Source organism: Alosa sapidissima, chromosome 5, assembly GCF_018492685.1.
Source record: "Alosa sapidissima isolate fAloSap1 chromosome 5, fAloSap1.pri, whole genome shotgun sequence".
In the NCBI taxonomy this organism is placed as follows: domain Eukaryota; kingdom Metazoa; phylum Chordata; class Actinopteri; order Clupeiformes; family Clupeidae; genus Alosa; species Alosa sapidissima.
Window position 1 is genome coordinate 15,312,113 of NC_055961.1, and position 13,635 is coordinate 15,325,747.

General features: G+C 45.6%; 1 protein-coding gene across 2 annotated transcripts in view; it reads left to right on the top strand.

Moving 5' to 3' along the window:
• The window catches only part of efnb1 (ephrin-B1), a 78,925-nt gene extending 65,516 nt beyond the window's left edge, over positions 1-13,409 (top strand). Inside the window, exons 4-5 of one of the 2 annotated variants that reach the window (XM_042092748.1) lie at positions 2,958-3,080; positions 6,846-13,409. In XM_042092748.1, coding sequence (XP_041948682.1) covers positions 2,958-3,080; positions 6,846-7,234 — 512 coding nt within the window. In that variant the 3' untranslated portion in view covers positions 7,235-13,409. The remainder of the gene's footprint in view (positions 1-2,957; positions 3,081-6,845) is intronic. The other variant, XM_042092749.1, reaches the window with a different exon arrangement.
• Positions 13,410-13,635: the final 226 nt, after the last annotated feature.

Sequence of the window (13,635 nt, forward strand, 5' to 3'; positions counted from 1 at the left end):
AAGCAAAACAACAACGCTATATGCAAAATCTCTCTCACATGCACACACACACGCACACACATGCACACACACACACACGCACGCACGCACACACACACACACACACACACACACACACACACACACACACACACACACACACAGTATTTATAAAAAAAAATGTATATTTAGCAGCCATACCAGATCTGCAAACAAACTTACATAATTAAATGAGATGAAATAAAATAAATGTTTTTTCTGTTTTGGAAATAGATTCAACACTACAATTCTACCCTGAATCTTCACTTTCACCGGATTATTGAGACCAAAAAAACACACGCGCAGACACACACTCACGCGCACACACACACACACACACACACACACACACACACACAACCACAGACTTGAAAGTGTATCTTAAATAGTGACGGTGCGGTCTTTGGAATGCACAAGTTTATTTCCCCAGGCTTCAGTGGGAATGATAGGAATGACCTCTGGAGGTCAAATGTCACGAGTCACTGTTATGTGCTTGTGTGTGCCTATTGTGTGTGTGTGTGTGTGTGTGTGTGTGTGTGTGTGTGTGTGTGTGTGTGTGTGTGCCTTTGTGCAGGAACTGGCTTATAGTGGGTCAGGAGGGTGGGGAGAGAGAGCGGGGTATGAGGTCAGGGCCGCCAGTCTTCATGAACTGCAATCATACACACAGAGAGAGAGAGAGAGAGAGAGAGAGAGAGAGAGAGAGAGAGAGAGAGAGAGAGAGAGAGAGAGAGAGAGAGAGAGAGAGAGAAAGCCATCGGATACTATAATCCCGTATCAGATTAGCTTGGGCTAATTCAATGATAACATGAGCTCACGGACAGGTGCGCTATCTTGGCCACTCCATTACACCAAAAACTAATCTGAAGTCTTAGAGGAAACTTAAGTTAAATAGCCACACACAGACTCAATACAAACAGCATGCACACACACACACACACACACACACACACACACACACACACACACACACAAATATTGAGATACTATATTTAAGATAATTCAAATAATACTGCATTAACATATTTTTAGACATATATTTTATCTTTATAAGCAGCCACAACTGAGTTGCTTGTATATTATCTTGGTATAGTGTCTTGTATATCGAGGCATTGGTTCCAGTTGGTGATATTTTGATTTCTCCAGCATTTTGATGTGCTGCTATGATGACCTGCACTGCTGGTCCCTTATTATTGATTAATTACACGTAATTATCAGAAATCTGCTCATCCATGAAATGAGATCGCAGAAGTGCTGAGTGGGTTTGTAACTTAGCGCCCTATGCTGCCTGATTTTATCTGTTGCGTGTATTTGTGTGTGTGTGTGTGTGTGTGTGCGTGTGTGTGTGTGTGTGTCTGAAGGGCTTATTACTGGTTCATGTGTAGGCCTGGGGCCAGGCTCACGATTACCATGTAGACCTCATTTTACATCACACGCACTCACCTTTCACATACACACACGAAGTGTCATGAACATATGCTTTTGCACACACACACACACACACACACACACACACACACACACACACACACACACACACACACATTCCCTCTCTCTCACATACTCTTCATATGAGCGCTCAACATGATTCAGAGTCCATACTGTCAGGCTGCCTTGTAAAGTCAGCCATGCGTCGGCGAGAGGGCCGGGTGGAACTTACCCCAACATCATAAAGCCCTCGGCTCACCGCATGCAGTAACACTGTAAATTCCAGCGTCGGCCGACGCGGCACAGCACTGCACACGCTCATTTATATCACATGAACAATTAGGCCACAGCAGAGCCCAGATGCTCATTTCCCCCGAGGAACTTAGACAGGATGACAAAGTCTATCCTCTCCTCTCCCCTCTCCTCCTCTTCTCTTTTCTTCACTTCTGTTTATCTTCTCTTCACTTCTTTTTTACATCTCGTTTCTTCTCTTTCCTCTTCTCTCCTTCTCCTTTATCATATGACAACAACAACAACAACAACAACAACAACAGCCACAACAGGAACATAAACTCTGCTCCAAAAGACTCAGTGCCTCTTGTGAATAAGAGCCCCCTTAAGCCAGTGTCTGCAGCAGATGCAGAAACACTCCTCGTTTTTGCGCTAATGTTTTTGGGCAGCCTTGCCCAACAGCACCCCAGAGGACTATAAGGCGTTATTAATGCATTTCTGGCATGCTGCGGTGGACTGCGCGGTATCTAATAACTTCATTTGGCACAGGCTCGGCGCGCCCTGTCACTCAGGCCCGCTATTTATGGCCAGGGGTTCTGATGACCACATCTTGTCCAATTAGCTTTTATGGCCAGATAATTTCCGAAGGACTCAGTTGAATACCTTGGTGAAAATTGAGGTTGTGAAGGTGACATTTAAAATGAACGCCGATCCAAAATGGTGCCATGAGAAAAAAGAAAAATATGAGTTGTAACTTTAAAAGAACTTTTAAAAATAAGTCTTCATCTCTACTTAAATGTTGGTGTTATCTTGTCAGGGGGTGCTGCTTCAGTGGAGGCAGTGGAACTTTGTTTTGTTTTTGTCTATTTTGCATGAAAAACTAAAGAAAAATGAGAATGCAAAAAAGCAAGCTTGTTTATTTGCAGAGCAACTTGTTATTGCTTTTCGATACAGCGTTTTGCATATTTATAGCACCACAACAAGAAGCAAGATATGAACTTGATCAAATTAAAATTATGAGTAAGTAAGAAAATTAAGAAAACCCTTGCCTCTAGTTATAACATCTGTTGGAAGACATAACTAACACAACCCTATTTTTTATTAACTCCAAAACTCATATTAAAACTTAATGTGATGAGTTTCATTATTGCCTAGACAATATGAATTTAGAGGGTTTTTTACAGAAAGAAAAACTTGTGATGTAACTGTATTTTTCTGCACTAATTGTTAATATCTCTCTCTATCTCTCTCTCTCTCTCTCTGGTGTGTCTGTGTGTGTCCAGACCCAAATGCTCCCGAGTCAACTGACCCGGCAAAGCCAGACAAAGATCAGGACAACAAAATCCCCGAGTCCCCACCGGACAGAAGCAAGGAGCCAGAGGGGCCTGTCATGCCTGGAAACAAAGGTGAGAGACGCACCCACTCACACACACACACACATCCTCTGTATACTCATGTGTGTGTGAGTGAGTGTGTGTGTGTTAGAAAGATAAGATCACCTCAGGCAGCCTGCAGGGTCTAGGGGCAAACTGGAAGCCTTGTGTCGTTTGTTTTTCTCTCTCCCTGTCTCTCTATTCTGTTTCTCTCCCTCCCTCCCTCTCTCTCTCTCTCTGTGTCTGTCTCTCTCTCCCTCTTTCTCCCCTGATCTGTCATTCATGGGGGAAGGAAAGACGAAACCTCGGGCTTTGGAGATATTCATTTAGACCCCAGAGCCTTGGCTCCATTCAGGGACAAAACAAATTCAGATGTTCAGCAAGAGGAAAGAAATCACATTCCCTCTTTCTCTCCCCTCTTTCCCCCTGCTTTTCCCCTTCCATTTCTCTCTATCCCTCCCTCTCTCCTTCCCTCCATCCCTCTCTCACTCTCTTTCCCTGGCTGGACTCCAGCTCTCCTGCAGAGGGTTTGTCTTTCATTGGGAAGCTTCTCCTCTCGTTTTCCCTCGTGCGTTTCTCTCGGCGCTCTTAAAACTGTGAATGAGGAGAGGAGAGCTGTGCCTTCACAACCTGTTGGGTCTCCGTCTCTCTCTCTCTCTCTCTCTCTCTCTTTGTTCCATGGGTAGAGAGTGGAATGTAATAAAAGAGTGTAGTTTATCATCCTGGCTGTCTGGATGTGAGTGTTGGCCAGACACACACACACACACACACATACACACACACACAGAGAGAGAGACACTCACACGAAATGACCATTAGTCCAGTATTGCCGACTTGATCATATGGACTCCGTTTTTGGTAGACCAAAACGTCAGTCTCTCCCTCACCTGTGTACATTATTACCGGAAAAAAAACTCTGCCCCTTTCGCTTTCTGTCTCTCTCTCTCTCTCTCTCTCTCTCTCTCTCTCTCTCTCTCTCTCTCTCTCTGTCTCTCTCTCTCTCATGGTGAACTGTAGATCCGTAATATTTCATAACCCACTATGTTGATGAATGGTGAAGGACTTGGTTCATGTTGCATGAGGCTCAAGACAGGAGCATGACAATTCTCAAGAAAAGAAAAATCACCCAACTGTATTAGAAAACACACACATACAGTCCATGAAAGTGGACAGCAGGTTCTAGCCATGTGTGTGTGTTTGTGTTTGAGGCCTGGTGGGGTTTTATCGGCCCCTCTGATCGGGTCGAGTCAGCAGCGGTTTCCTTTCTGCTAATCACGGCGTCCATCCACGCTTGACTTTTAAAAACACAGCCCAGCACCACACACTTAAGCTCCACACCCGGGCAATTAGCCTGGCAGCACAGCCAACGGAGAGAGAGAGAGAGAGAGAGAGAGAGAGAGAGAGAAGGCCATTAGTATTCACACACACACACACACACACACACACACACACACACACACACACACACACACACACACACACACACACACACGTACTACTCCTACCTGAGATCAGCAGCAGATAAGGGCAGAGTGGGTTCATGGCTATGTTAGTGGCACGTTGATTTGGATCAGAATAATTTTGAAACCGCAGCAACATTATGTTGTGTGTTTGTATGTGTGTGTGTGTATGTGTGTGTGTGTGTGTACGTGTGTGTGTGTGTGTGTGTGTGTGTGTGTACGTGTGTGTGTGTGTGTGTACATGTGTGTGTGTGTGTGTGTGTACGTGTGTACTTGCGCGTACATGTGTAAGTGTAAGTATCTGAGTAAAAGTGTGTGTATGTGTGAGTTATTGATGTGGGTGTGTGTTTACAGTATGTGCATGGGAGTGAGAGTGTTTTGTTTGTGAGTATGTTTGTATGTGTAAGTGTAAGTATCTGTGTGTGTGTGTGTGTGTGTGTGTGTGTGTGTGTGTGTGTGTGTACAAACGAGGGTGTTTGTCAGTGTGCTTCCGAGAGGATCTGGCGCAGAGCTAATGTTGCGTGTCCACACTGCTTCCTCATAGTCATTTACCTGCAGGTGGTCTCAACTTCATTAGGCAAAGCAAGAGAGCGGCAGCCAGCAAGACACACACACACAACACACACTCACACACACTCTGACGCACTCACACACACACACACACACACACACACACAAACACACACACACACACACACAGACAAAAACACACACTCTGACGCACTCACACACACACACACACACACACACACACACACACACACACACACACATTCACACACACACACACACACACACAGACAAAAACACACACTCTGACACACTCACACACACACACACACACACACACACACACACACACACACACACACACACACACACACACACACACACACACACACACACACACACACAGTGGATAGAAAGTGAAAAAGAGAGAGGGAGGGAGAGTAAGTGTGTGGGAGTGGTATGACAGAGCAACAGAAAGGGAGGTTAGAGATGAGATGCACAGAGAGGAGGAGGAGGAGGAGGAGGAGGAGGATGTGTCTCTCTGGTAGAGGGAACAGGGACGCCACACAGGGAAGAATGGAGAGAGGAGGAAAAGAAGACTCAACAAAGGAGGATAAACAATAGAGGAGGAGAGGGATGAGTGTGTGTGTGTGTGTGAGAGAGAGAGAGAGAGAGAGGGAAGAAAGAGGGAGAGAGGGAAGGGGGGGGTAGAACAGTTGGCCAGGACAGAGACGACCACACAGCAAAAAGAATCGGTCTATAATTGGGCTGTCGTCCGTGTGTGTGTGTGTGTGTGTGTGTGTGTGTGTGTGTGTGTGTGTGTGTGTGTGCATGTGTGTGTGAGCTTGCTGGTGGTTTCTCTTCAGCTCACCAGCTGCTGATATCCCCCCAAACAGTTTGTCTCTCCGCGACTGGAGAGTTAACATATGGCTAAACTCACAGCCACAGAAATCCTGATTTATCTCTTACTCAGGAGACACACACACACACACACACACACACACACACACACACACACACACACACACACAGACATACACAGACATACACAGACACACACACAGATATACACAGACACAGACACACACACACACACACACACACACACACACACACACACACACATAGTGTACACAGACACACATGCACACACGCATGAAGACACACACACACAAACACACACACACACACACACACACACACACACACACACACACACACACACACACACACACACACACACACACACTGAATCAGCTGCAGTCAGCTGGAGTCATTGCTACTGAAAGAAACCAGATCAAGTCTTCCAGTCAGATTCCCACACTCATCGCGCGTGTTTTGCTTTGCTAAACTAACACGCACAGCCCACGTAAGTGCCGTTGTCAGTGTAATTGGATGCATAATGTCGACCCATAAAGCCTTTTTGTACTGCTGTTCAAGTCATGCTGACGCAGTCCCTTGTCTAATGCAGGGCTGGACCTCCAATGCATCTGTCAAAGTGTGGGTGACGATGAATATGTTTTTAGTATTGCGGACGTGCAAGAAGTCATTGAACCTATATACTGTATGTATATATGCATATGTTCATGCATATATGTGTGTGTATCCCTTTAGTAAAGGTCTTGTATGATGTGTAAAAGCTTTTATTTGATGTTGTATGTTTCTCTCTCTCTCTCTCTCTCTCTCTCTCTCTCTCTCTCTCTCTCTCTCTCTGTCTCTCTTTCTTTCTCTTGTTCTCCTGCACATTGAATGACCTCTGTGTATGAAATGTGCTATATAAATAAACTTGACTTGACTTGACTTGACCTGTTCTCTCGTTTTTCCTCAGCAGAAACAATCAACCAGGACAACAGCAATTCCGACCCGGCCGAAGGGATCTTCAGCTCCAAGCCGGCCCTTTTCGCCGCCATCGGCGCCGGCTGCGTCATCTTCCTCCTCATCATCATCATCCTCATCGTCCTGCTCATCAAGCTGCGCAAGCGCAGCCGCAAGCACACGCAGCCGCGCGGGACCGCGCTCTCGCTCAGCACGCTGGCCACGCCCAAGGGGGCGGGCGGCGCCGGCTCGGAGCCCAGCGACATCATCATCCCGCTGCGGACGACCGAGAACAACTACTGCCCACACTACGAGAAAGTGAGCGGCGACTACGGTCACCCCGTCTACATCGTGCAGGAGATGCCGCCGCAGAGCCCGGCTAACATCTACTACAAAGTCTGAGAGAGAGAGAGAGAGAGAGAGAAAGAGCAGAGAGAAAGAGTGAAAGAGCGAGAGAGTGAGAGAAAAGAGAGAGGGGTGAAGGAGAGAGGGAGAGTGGGAGAAAGGAAGAGAGAGTGAGTGGAAGCAAGGAAATGGACTGACTTCAATACGGGACAGCTCTATGGAAAAAAGAGAGAGAGAGAAGAGGAGAGGAGAGTTCCCTAATCCTGACCCGTTCCTGTACTTTTTTCCCCCTTACTACCTAGTCTGTGTGATGTGCGATGAAAGACTTGTTTCATGTCCAGGAGTGGACGGGCCAGCGGCGCCGTCAGGAGTAAGAGAGGGCAAAACACGGACTTAAGCTGCGGAGGAAGAGGAGGAAGACGTGGGAGAGGAAGAAAAGGCAGGGGAAAGAGTGTGAGATTCGGGTCTAAGCCAGCACTCGCTTCCCCTCTGGCCTCTGGCTCCAACCACATCCTGTCTCCTCTCCAAAATGGACGCTCTCACACCTGTTCCCGACCTCTTCTCTGTGGACATTGAAAAAGGAGCTGACCAGTCCTCTCTCTCTCTCTCTCACTCACTCTCTCACTCACTTATACACTCTCTCTCTCTTCCTCTCTCGTTTTCTCTGTCCCTCTCTCTCTCTGGCTCTCGCCGTGGATCAGTATGTGTGTGATTGTGCGTGTTAGCCCTTGCCGCTAACACCTAATGCTTCAGGGGATGTTGAAAGCCCATGTGACTGGGGGGGAAAAAAAAAACCTTTGTTCACACACAGACTTCTCCACAAAGAAGAAAACGAAAAAAGAATAATTTTTTTCCCCACCAGAGACTCTCAACAAGGGCATAGTTTTTTGATGACGTAAACACACACGTGCCCCCCCCCCACCCAGCCACCCACCCAATCCCACCACCACCCACAGAACTTGTCTCCCAGACGGACACGTTCTAGAAATGCTCCCTGCTCTTTTGTGGTTGTTTATTTGTTGTTGTTTATTGTGGGTTATTTTTTTATTCGCTCACCTAGTCACTCTTTTCACCTCCTCACTCTTCCTCACCAGTGTCTTATGGTCCTGTGCTGTTTCCTCTCTACACTGCACTCCATTTGGAGCAGTTTGTGGCGATGTCGTTTGGATTCCTTGTTCTACGCTGCCCTTGTGGTAGTATATCATTAGCCAGTAACGCTTTTTTATCAAGCCAAGCCTGCATACCTGCACATGAACACACCCTTGTCCCCCCACTCAACCGTTCCTGTTCTCACATGCTTAGGAAGGTATGCACTCTGACATGGAAAGACAGAGAGAGAGAGAATTACAGGGAGTTTGTGTGTGTGTGTGTGTGTGTGTGTGTGTGTGTGTGAGTGAGAGAGAGAGAGAGAGAGAGCATGCGGGAGAAAGTGAGAGTTAATGAAAGACAAACAGGTCACATTATATTAGTGCTGAAAGATCATGACGAGTGAAAAGGTCTGACGATAAACAGAGAGGGAGAGTGTGTGTGCGCACATGAAGGCATGTGTGTGCGTGTGTGTGTGTGTGTGTGTGTGTGTGTGTGTGTGTGTGTGTGTGTCCTAAATTAGCCTCGGGTTTTTTCCCCACGGTGAGCAAGAATAACAAGATCAAATTTGTCGGAGCAGAATCAAACGTGTGGAAGCAATTTAGATGCTATCTAGGGTGCAGTGACCTCTGACCTCCTCTTACTGACACGCTCATGAGCGTGATGGAGGTGGGGGATGAAGGAGTGGACAGATTCCGCCCGTCCACTCCTCTCACACTCTGTGTATGACCGGAGGAGGACAGTGTGAGGACAGGGCCCTGGTCAAAAGAAAAGAAAAGGACCGTTGGTGGACAGGCTTTGAGGGGGACTGGACGTCCTTTTTGTTTAAGCATTTGTCGGACGGGGAAAAGGGGTTGGATGGGGTCGGGTGGGGAGGGGGGTTTGCTGTAGGAGGAAAAAATCCAACATATGTTCTGTCCATCTCCATAAAATAAACGAGTTTCAGGAGAGAGGGATGCGTGTGGAAAAAGTGGGAGCCAGCTTCTTCCTCTAGCCCCCCCCCCCCACCCCACCACCACCACCAACCCCTCTGCTGCAGCTTCCCGAGGACTGGAAAAAATGAACAAAAGACACAAAAAAGGGCAAGCGAGAAAGAAAGACAGAAAAAGCAAAAGAGAACGGGAGAGACACCAAGGCATCCACAGCATAGTATAGCAAGCATACAGACAGAGTGAGCCAACGAGAGAGAGATGGAGAGAATATAAATGAGAGAGAGATAGAGGGAATATGAAAGCATATGAGGGGAGGTAATGAGCATAGGCAATGGCGTCTGAATAATTTCTGTTGCTAATGACTGTTTACCTGGGGCTCTTTCAAAGGCTCACGAGTCACACGCTGAAATGAGAGGCTAAAAGCACACATCCTTTCTTTAGTATAAATAACTCATTTGTTATCAAACAAAAGGCTTTTATCAGACGCTAGTAATTGTGCTTCTTTTTCTCACCGTGGGGGTTTTGTTTTATTATAAACACGTGCTTCATCCTCTTCTTAAGTGCCCTCCCCCCACACACCCACCCTCGCTTCTCCAACACACACACACACACACATGCACACACACACACACACACACACACACACACACACATGCACACACTCACACACACACCAGTTTCTCTCTCCTCTTCTTGCTGTTATCCTCCAATGAACTTCTCTTCTCTTGCACTTTTTTTTTGCACCCATCCTTCCATCCGCCGGGCCATCTGGTGTTATGCAGAGGAACACACACACACCCACACACTTTCGCACTAACATACACACGAACACACAAAGCGTTTGTTCTGGTTGGCGTCTCTGGGCTTAAAAAAGAAGACATGACATCAGTTCAGCACACTCACTTATCTCTCTCTCTCTCTCTCCAATGTCCTCTTTCACCACTTCGACGTGTGGTCTCATTTCAGATAAAGGGCCATCACCCACCTCTGTGTAGGCTGTCGCGGTGGCCCACCCCAGTCAGACACCTTGTTTCATGTGAGATGGGAGCGAGCTCCTGGAGTGTTTGTCTTTAAGGTACTCTGGCTCCCCTCTCTGATGTGGGTGATTGTTTTAGACTAAGTTATTAAATTTGTATGTGAACAGCCACACCATTAAAAGACACTTTGAATAGGAACGCGAAGAAGAAGAAAAAAAGGAAAAAAGCGCTTTAGCTGTCTGGTCAGGGCGTCAGGGTAGATTGTGGAAAATTCCGGTGTTTTACGCACGTGGCGAAATAAGCACCAGCAAGTGCAAATGTTTCATTCTTTTTTTTTTTGTTTGTTTGTTACCATGTTATTTTTATTTTAATGTTTAGGGATTTAGAAAAATGTTACTCCTTAAATGCTCAATCACACGATGGTTAAACCAACAACAGATGTTTTGTACTTCCAGGTGCTGGTTTTTAAAAGCGTCTCTACACATTATCTCCTCTGTAGTGTCACATATTGTAGACTATCTGTGCAATTTATACTGTATTCTATGATATATGACCACATCTGGAAAACTGTCGGTTGTGCTTGTCAACTATTTATACGACGTTTTTATTTTCCTTTTTTTGAATGTTCAAATAACATTGTTATCCCCGCTCACTTACATATACTTACACAGAATCCTACCGCAGTGCAATTGTAGAGCTTACAGGCACATTCGAAGTTACCGGGCCCCCATTGTCTTTCTTCTGCTACATAATAATCTCCCCATCAGCTTTTGTCATCTATCGTATTTACTTTGGTTCTTAATCCTGTCGGAAACAGTTGAAACAGTCGACGGGCCCAGCTGCAGCGCTCCCAGACCCAATGTGTTCACATTTCAGAAGTGTTCTGGCATTAAAAAGAACAGAACACTGACAGCTATAACTATTATTGCCTCTGGCAGTCAGCTGTTTGCGTATGTGTGCATGTACACCTGTAAAATTATTTTTCTACGTGACTGCAAACAGGATTTTTAGCGGTGTACACCGTGTGTGTGTGTGTGTGTTTGTGTGTGTGTGTGTGTGTGTGTGTGTGTGTGTGTGTGTGTGTATGTGTGTGCCCCACAGTTAGTTAATGACCCTGTTTATGAACAGCATAGGATACAGATACAGCCCCTCTGCACATTAACCTAAGAGGTCACACACACACATTTGTGATACACCTCAGTTGCTTCTGGCATTTTCTTTTTTTTCTGTTATTGTTGTTTTGTTGGTGTTTTCTCTCTTTGTTGTTCTGATGTTATAGTTGGCAAGGCCTGAAATAATGTAAATAATGTATGTGAAAAAGGTTAAATTTAAAAGAAGTTACATTTATTAGAGCCCCATTTATGAAAATATAATTAGGTTTTTTAATGCAGAAATTTTGTAAATAGGTGTCTTTTTTTGAAGAAGACATTTTGTATATGTCAAAGTTTTTTTTTTTCTTTTTGTTTTGGTTTTGATAGGACAGACTAGGTTCCTTTAAAAAAAAAGAAGATTCTGTAGAATGGGGGTCTGAAGTGCCAGCTATCACAATGGAACACTTTAGAAAGAGAGTAAGATGAGGGAGAAGGAAAAAACATTACGAGGTTCAGTTCACATAGCATCTCAGACATTTCTTTATTTCTGTTCTCTCTCATTCTCTCATGTCAAGATAGAGGTTGTGTCTAAGGGTGTGTGTGAGTGTGGGGAGAGAAACAGAGGTCAGGATTTACTCAGCGAACGAGAGGAGGAGGGAAAAAAGAGAAAGAAGAACACACACTTTGCCACACGTTTAATCCATTTTCTCTGAGGCTGGGTATAGTATTTGAGCTCACCCGGCACCGTTGCCGCGTTGGCCTCTCTTTGTGTGGGTGAAGTGCAGCGAAGCACCAGTGTGTCTGCCACTACGGAGAGACACAACACACACTCATCCAGGCCCCATTAGTGCATTAGCCTCCTAGCCCGCCGCTAACGGTAATGCTGCGGACCCCGGCGTGAATGGTTCCAGCTGTGCTGTGCTGCGTGGGGAGAGGGCCTCGATGGGAGAATCCCAGACCCAGCACAGGGCTGGAGAACCCCGAGTCTGATGAGAGTACCAGTGCATATAGTGAGAGGAGAGGGGCGCCAAGGTTCTGAGAAAATAAAACAAAGCATAAACAAAAACATTAAAAAAATGGAAAATTCAAACAAGAGCTGAGCAAGCAGTCTCTCATACACTCTCAGACCTACGTTCATACACACACACTCTCATACACTCACACCTACGCTCATACACACACACTCTCATACATTCACACCTTCGCTCATACACACACACTCTCAGTTTGTACAGTCAGTTGCAAAGTCTCACACAAACAAACACACACATGCACACTCCTAGAATGGCTGTGGGGGGAAAGTGAAGGCTCGTTTTTGACCTGCGTAGATTAGCTAGGTCCCCATGTTTAATGAGAAAGGCTGGGGGGGGGGGCAGCAGACCCTGTGTCTGACTGAGGTCACTCGACTCCCAGAGAGGAAACAGACCCGCAGGGGGAGTTAGCCTTGGAATGCTAATGCTATCCTAAGCCATAGCTCATCTAACCCAGTCCACACTTGTAAAGTATAGACACACACATACCCCCATCACACACATCAAAGTAAATGCTAGCACAAGTGTTTTGAGAGTGCTGACACACGTAATGTTTGAAATGATGAAGAGTGAGATCCGTGTTTCAGGTACCCCTCTTTTTTCTCCTCTGCTCCCTCTCTCTCTTCCTCTCTCCTTCGCTCTCTCCCTCTCTCGCACTCTATCTGTAGGTTTTTTCTGGTTCACTGTGTCCCGCTCTTTGCCGTGCCACTGGTAGTTTCACTCACTCCCGGCCTCTGTGAAAACACGATTATTATCCTTCTTCTAAATTTTTTATTTCTGTTTTAAAATTTCAGTATTATAATTATTTTTATTTTCGATGTACATGTATGCCATGATCCCAGTGCATTTGTGTTTTGTAGAAACTACTCCATGATCAATTATTACATTCTCACTAAGACACACACACACACATGCAGACACTCACACACAAATGCACACACACACGCACACACACTGCCCTATACGTACACACCCATGCATACTCATACCTATACATACATAGCTTTTACCACATTCGTTCATAACAAGATACTATGGAACTTCATCGGAGTCCCATAAGCCAAGTTTGAGACCCTGATATTGCATATTGATAAATAAATTTTTTCCTATGGAAATGTTTTTGTGTGCCTCTTTCATTAAAAAAAAAAAAAAACACTACTGCAATCTGCAAAGCATGTTCAACTTCATAATCTCCATCCTGTGTAGTACAAACACTCTCAAATGAGAAATGTGGAATATGAGATGTTGACCTACATTAAACAAACCAGGAATTAGACCGTCGGCGTAGCCAAGAGCAACACAGATATAGTAACGCAAATAAGGGCCTTTAATATCACCTCA